This window comes from Glossina fuscipes, unplaced genomic scaffold (assembly GCF_014805625.2).
Source record: "Glossina fuscipes isolate IAEA_lab_2018 unplaced genomic scaffold, Yale_Gfus_2 0, whole genome shotgun sequence".
Lineage (NCBI taxonomy): Eukaryota > Metazoa > Arthropoda > Insecta > Diptera > Glossinidae > Glossina > Glossina fuscipes.
This window is the reverse complement of record NW_023998414.1, coordinates 44,515,915-44,523,601: the sequence shown is the minus strand read 5'-3', so window position 1 is coordinate 44,523,601 and position 7,687 is coordinate 44,515,915. Positions and strand designations below refer to the sequence as shown.

The 7,687-nt window shown below is 32.0% G+C and overlaps 1 protein-coding gene across 3 annotated transcripts in view; it reads right to left on the bottom strand.

Annotated features, from left to right (window-relative positions):
* The window catches only part of LOC119642122 (serine/threonine-protein kinase minibrain-like), a 55,170-nt gene that overhangs the window by 27,564 nt on the left and 19,919 nt on the right, over positions 1-7,687 (bottom strand). The window contains exon 1 of one of the 3 annotated variants that reach the window (XM_038041125.1): positions 6,624-6,946. The exons of 1 other annotated variant lie outside the window; for it this stretch is intronic. In XM_038041125.1, coding sequence (XP_037897053.1) covers positions 6,624-6,678 — 55 coding nt within the window. In that variant the 5' untranslated portion in view covers positions 6,679-6,946. Of the gene's footprint in view, positions 1-461; positions 1,052-6,623; positions 6,947-7,687 lie in introns of those variants that run through there. One more of the 3 variants, XM_038041110.1, reaches the window with a different exon arrangement.

The window sequence follows — 7,687 nt, the reverse complement described above, 5'->3', positions numbered from 1 at the left end:
AGAGAGAGAGAGAGAGAGAGAGAGAGAGAGAGAGAGAGAGAGAGAGAAAAGGCTATAAAATGCATGGCAAATAACTTTTATGAAATCACGTTAGCAAGTCGCAAGTCACAAAAATGCTATTGTGTCGGAGAAACACAAAAAAAAATCAATCAAAGACATAGGTACAACGTGGTGAAAACACTATTTTAACGCTCTCTCCCCATACGTGTAAAGACAAAGTACATATAATATTACGCAAAGAAACAGCAAAGACAATCAATCTATGAGGCTAACCTATGCAAATTATCGAATCTAAACAAGAAATAATCTTTTTAAAGAACTAAAATAAAGTGACTTTATACAGTGACTAAATACATTTATCTTGATTAAGATCAGAAATGGTTGTGCTTCGCTTCCATTTATTAAATCATTAGTCAGCACATAAGGAAGAAAAGTAAATAAACAAAGAAAACTACACCTACGATTTCTAAGCAGCTGATGACTGTGACACACATTACGGTTAACTGCAACAGTCATTGCACACTGCTCACGTTGCAGTGCTTTATTACTTGATATTTCAGCAATAAATGAACGGTTATTATTAATAATGCCCGCAAAATGTCTGGTGTCAGTATCGCGCAGATGAGAGTTGATGCAAGACATATTCCAATCGTCGCTTTGGCAAGTATCCTTTATGTCTCCACCATAATCATGATCATCGTGCATGGAGGAAGACAAAATTGCTGTTGATACAGAGGAATCAGATGTGTGCGCTATGCGTGTGGTGGCGACTAAATCTTGCCAAAAACAAAGTGTAGCGGCCGACATAATTCACATTAAGGCTGTAAAAATATTATCTTCAAACACAATAATCAAGAAGAAGAATATCGAAAATATGTTAAACGAAATCAAACCCACACAACGCAAATCTATTTATTCTTTAAATAATTTTTTAACACAGAGAGCCTCTTGCCACATAAAGTTTTGTGTTTTTTTAAATCAGGTTTAATACCATTAAGGTCAAAATAAAATGAGAACACAATTATTAAAACTCTTAATATAATTTTTTTCTTCTTGGGGAAAAGCACTATCTATGTTTTTCGAACTTCAACAATTTAATGTTTTTATTAGCGCTGAGTCGACCGTCTGTCTACGAGAAAATATCAGCGAATACTGCAGCTAAAGTTAATTAACACAAGCGAACGAGGATCTTTATTTTAAAACACAATCCAAAAAAAATAAATAAATAAATAAATAAATGAACAGAGGCAATAAGTAAAAATAAAATAAATAAAGATAAATTGTTGTCGTTGTCCGTTGCGTTCCTAAAGTACGAAAATAAATAAAGAAATCCTCATAAAAACGCTAGGAAAACCTATACTCGCACGAGTAAAGCAACATAAACTACAATAAAAGCATTATAATATGTACTACGGATATGCAAATAAAAGCAAACATGAAAAGTTTCGACACAGATTTATAAATGGGATCTAAACATATGGATAAACAGGGAGACAAGGTTTTCGTGCAAACACAGTGCCCAAGAGGGCAAAGAAAAGGCGTTTTAGAAAGCTACTGAACGAGCACGCAAGCATTGGACATGTTTTTATTTAAATAAAATATTTATAACAGCAAAAGGCCAAAAAAAAAATCACAAATAAGTGCGAAAAAATACACACCGTTATCCAAAATGTCGATGAGTTAAGAATAGCAACTAACTGAAGCAAGGAAGAATTTCGAAAAGAAAGTAAAATTCACCTTTTATACCCTACACTACTTACGATACAAGATACGATACAAGAGTATATTAATGTGGGTCTGTTCATCTTGTGTTCATGTGTTCAACCAAGGTCGCGTTTTTTGAGATATTTTAATTAAATTTGATACGATGTCATGTTTTGATCCAAGGACGAATGCTGTTGAAACGGACCACTTTCAATATCAGGCTTTATTTTGGGGAAATCGCTATATGAATAATTTATTAAGCGAAGTGGTGTAGGGTATTTAACGATGGGCTGTGGCCCAATATGATGTTTTTACTTATTTTGTAAATAGGTTTTTTTAGATTGCATCTTTAAAAATTTCGAAACGACTGTAACAGTCTTAAAAATGAAAATTTTCTTTCACAATTTCTCCGATTTTTTAAGTAATAAGAAACATATATATTTTCGAAAAAAAAGAAATCGCAGCAACGCGGTCATTATCGCGAAGTATCTTTCCAGCGAACAGTACAAATGGTTCAAATTTGAATTTGAAATTTGGTTTACAAATCTATGACTAGAGAAGCACATAAGTTTTTCAAATATATTGTTTGAATGCGAAAATGATGAAATTTTTATCAAAGTTTTCGGTTCCTTTCTCGCTTCTTAGCACAAAACGGCACCACAAGAAACGCCATCAAAAGTGTTATAAGCGTTTTGACGAGCATCGAAAAATTCGCTCGGAATCTGTTTTTATGTCATTATGTGAAGAAGTTGCTATGTAGCCTCTTCTCAGTTAGCGAAAAACAGATGACTTCTTCTTCTTTACTTTTCGATTGTCATACGATTTGTCTTCAGAATTTATTTTTTTGTTCAAATTTCTGTTTTCGTTCCCCCAGCTGTGATATGTATTTGCATTAATGTACGCTTTGCACAATGTGCGCGTAGTTGCGATTCTAATCGATTTCAATCTGGTGAGTCAAGTAATAGCATGTGTGACATTTTATTGCTATTTAATTTAGTCTTTTTCTTCATTTCTTCATATTTTAATTGTTTGTACATCATTTATTTATTTAAATCCATTTTTCTTATATCCCCCATCAGAGATATTTACAATTTATCTCATCGCCTGTAATACTTAGGAATTGCATTAAATGTTCATATATGGTCTGCGTCTGTATGAGATTTTAAATTGATTTGACATTAGCGGCATTAATCGCTACAAAAATTCGGGGAAATAATCAAAATGGATATGTAACTATTTTTACACTTGCCTCTAACATACGTATGTTTTGTAATTATATCTTAGCACAATTTCATCAGGTCAGCTGCTGAATAATCTGAATGTATTATTTTTATCAACAATGTTATTTCTACGCGGGAAGGATACCGCGTCAAGATAGGTGATTTCTTTAAGAGTCGACAAATCATAATTATACCCTAAATCACTTGTATGAGGATGACACCTAAAAGGTCTTGAAGGGCTTGATATACATACACTTTTGTTACGCTGATCGATTCACTCAGAACCGCTTTTTGCATCGGTCTAGGTTTGTCGCTCCGTCTGTTCGTGTTTTTTTTTTTTTTGTTGTGTTGAACCTACAGGTCGCAATTTTTAAGACATTTTCATAAAATTTGCTACATCGACGCGTTTTGGGCCAAGGACGGACGCTATTGAAAATAGTTTCTGGTTTTTCGGCCACTCCCCATATAAATCGTATAAAAAAACTACAATTTTTAAAACTTTTCGACCAAAATCGCTGAGTGGTATTATTTCGAGATTCTAAATTGTTATCCCAAACATTTGGAACGAATGGGGCGATTTTTTGGATTCCCATTCCTAAATAATGGTAAAAATGTATAATTTTCAATATTCTAGTGTGAAAATTAATCCAAAAATCCAGTAATCCAGTAATATCCAGTAATCTGACATACAAATCAACCTTACCGAATTTGGACCATGTAAGTTTATTTTTTGGTCGTCAAAGCATTTAGGGCTACTAATAAAATGCAAAGCGTTATATTCGAAAAAAAAACTAATTTACAATATTTTATGATGACAATTTCTCCATAATAGTGAGTTGGCACAAAAATGAAGTGAACCAAATAGGACCCACATGGATCTATTTATTGAACCATACAGCAAGCGCTTTAGAAGAGGTTTAATTTTTACGATAAAATGGTCACACAGCAACAATTTAACATAAAAATTAACAGATGGACCACTTAGGCCTATTTTTTAGATCCCATCATACAAATACATACATCATCTCGTGAAAGGAAGCTGTTATATAATGCAAAGTCCAATTTGTAGTGTTTTATGACTAAAACAACTGAAAAATAATAAAACCTTTAACAAGTAAATTAAGTTCGCTAAATTTAGATAAAGTCAGGTGGTGTTTTGGGAATCCTTCAATATGCGGGCTTTAATGAAAAGAACGTCTTTGCATGAAAATATAATAATGTATAATTTTTCGTTTATTATCACGAAAATGGATGCATAACTGTATTAGGCAAAATGGTGTAGAATATCTAATGGATAGCACTTTCGAGAAAGAGTTTGATGGATACTCATAAACAAGTCGAATTTCAAAACTTCGATTTTTAATTTTTGGTTTACATATATACAAATATTTGACTCTTGTCTCCTTTTACTCCTGTAACATGTAGCTTTCGATGAACTATTGTTATCCTTCGCTGAATTTGAATAAAGACAAGAGTTTTTAGCGACCAGAAATTGAATGCCGTAATAGAAAGTTACACTTTCTGCAAAGTAATAGATAAATGAAAATCCAACCAAATTGTGAACAATGCTGTCCACCTTTGACAATTTTTAATGGGGATTTAGATTTTTGGTCGTCATAATAAGACACTTTTTTTGGTTAATTGCCAAAAACTTGGAAATGCTATCTTACAGCCAAACGTTCTCTGATGACGAAAAGCCTTCATACCATCTTCCACCTCAAATTTGCGCTGTAATTGGAGGAGAGCACATTATGGAGACCACCATGTTAATTGTTTTTCTGTTTGTGTATGTTCGTTTGAAGCAGCATGCCAAAAATAAAACTAATTCAAATTTTTAACGAATCAAATTATATGACGCTCAATTATATGTAGATAAATTTTGGTAATGCTTTAAATTAATTAACGAAAGTGAATACAATAGCACATTCAAACGATTTTCTACCTCCCCCATAAAATGTTGATTTTATTGTCCAACGCAGATATTTTTTTTAGAACTAAGGATCTCTTCTTCTTCTCCTTTCATGTAGTGAAACATTTCATTGCACATTAGTCTCATTGATATAAGTTAAGTCATCATACCGCAACAATGGGGAAACGGAAACAAAAAAAGATAAAATAACTAACATTGAATATCTTATCGACTAACGTCAAAAAAATGAACGCATCCTAGTCAAAAACAAAAGCTTCGATATTCTACACCATACAATACACTCACAGGCACACGCCAACACATATGCGGAAACTAATAATTACAGACGCGTAAGGTGTAAAAATCGAATAACTTGAAAACGATTTTTTTTCTAAAAGCATCTAAGAAATGCAGTAAAAGGCAAATAGCACATATATTAGCCACAATTCTTAAGATACTCCCACGCTATAAAAAAAAAAAATTTGATTTCTATTTGAAGCTAAATCCTAAAATAAAAGTGGCAGAGAAAAGGAACTGAAGGAAAAAAATATCGAATTTTATCACCTGATACTGATGTTGAGTTTATTAGCCTAGCGGAACTGCGGCAGCTTGCGACATCGTAGATTTTTTTATGTAAAAAAACAGAAATAACTAAATACGCGAAAAAAATTAGTTTGCTTTGAGAATAAATCCATACAACGAGAGCGGAAAGAAATCGATGTCGTTAATTTCTTTGTAAGCATCTTTTCTAGTTAAATTTGGCACAGGTTAGTTTCTTGTTTTCTTGTTATAGACTATTCCCACGACTACTTACGGTGGCTACTACTAATATCTTCACTCTTCGAATCATGTCCTAGATACGTTTTATGCAAATAAACGACAAAGTATTGGTATGAGTTCATTGCATTTGTTATCAAGTTAATTCTCGCTTAAAATATCTGGCTAAGCAAAACTTTCTGCTCACTGATACTGAAGCAAACAGGATCCATCTCATGCCGCAAAAGATTGCAAAGTTGACGATAAAAACTGTGCTTCAGCCCAATTTTAATATTATTCATACCTTTTGTCAGGCGCAATTTCATGATCATAGAAACATTTAGACAATTTACGACTATATCCAATGTGTAAGTCTATGTCATCAGTTGCAATGCATTAAAAATGTTAAATGAAAATGCTATTAAATGAATACGGTAGATACTTTTTAGTTTCCAGTTATTGATTATAAAGATTTTAGCAATTTTTCCAAGCACAACTGCTGTTACGTCCATGGTAAACAAGCCCAACAATTTCACCTAAAACCTCCACAAAACGTCGCCCAAAGACCTGATTAAAATATTCGAAAGTTAATCAGCCAACCAAACGCATCCGTAACAAATAAACATAATACAAGACTTGGTAAGACGTAATCAGGGTTATTTACAACTTTAATTTAAAAGTTGAGGTGAGTAGTAAAAACGTCAACAATGGCGCGCTCAGAATAGTTTGTAGTGCTTTGTAGTCGTTAACCGTGATGGGTGTCGAAGATTCAGTGTGACACGAATATAGTTTATTTATCTTTTCCTTCATTTTTGCGTTTTCGACCCCAATTATGTGCTTTTCTTGATTAAGACGAAAATTATTTCGCGGTCATCAAACATATTTATCCTAAGGTGTTTCAACCATAATTTGTAATGCTTTACAACGTGGCGGCTTGAATGCTTGAATGCTCTTCGTAGCAAGAGTATATAAGTAATTTGGATTAATAAAAACTTAAAGCAAAATTTTAAAAATGTTCTCAGTAATGGACTTACTTTTTTGTTTAGCTTTATCCATTGCGGCACTGCTACTATCCTCGATTCTATACATAAAAATTTGTTTACTTAGCTTTCCCAAGAGAAAACCTTTTTTATTTTTTATTTTTTTTTTTTTATTATTTATTTTTTATTTTTATTTTTTTTTTGGTTTAATTAGCACAAACCTGGAGACGTTTTACTTGTCGTGATTTGATTTCGTAGTAAATTGAAATTCAAATATCTGAAGACTTCTGTACTTGCTGTTATTACTAATAGATATTTTACGATTTTTTAATTAATATTTTTCTTTTTTTTTAATTATATATTTATATATTTTTAACTTTTTTCCTAATGAACACACACTTTTTCTTAAGTCTTTTTTACCTCTAATTTGTGTTTTTTTGATCAATTTTTTTTAGTATTATTGCATTTTGAAATTTGAGAATATAATATTAAAATTTTTACGATTTTTTCTAAAAGTAATACAATATTTTAAATTTTTTTTGCAGATTTGCTGATTCGTCAAAAGTTCCTTTTATACAATTAACATAATCTGAAAAGATAAGGGAAAATTTAATATTATTTAATATTTTTATATTAATTTCGAAGTAAGAAACAGAAACAAAGCCACTTTGCACGGAATAGTGAAACAGATATTATAAACTTGGTTTTAAGTTTCCCATAACTATTTATTAGACATATTGTTGGAAAAGTAGGCATCCAATACGAAAATCCTTCTTTAATGACATTAGGAAAAATAATTTCATTTTCCAATAGAGGAAAATTTAGGTCTTCCATTTTGGTGGGAAATTTATTGACAAGTCTACAGTGATGATATAACATTAAAAACACATGTTTACATGCCGTAGAAACCAATCACATACGGCCGTGTAGTATGTAAACGTTTTCTGCCTATCTTTCATCGAGGTTTAATACGCCAAGCATTAGAGTTTCAAAATCTTTTTGGTAGCTTGTGGGAGATGTTTACATTGTCAACATATCTGATGAATGGATGCCTTGAAGCACTTTGTCTAATGTTCCTGGCAAGAAGCATGTTAAGGCGTGCTTTTTCGCAAGAATTG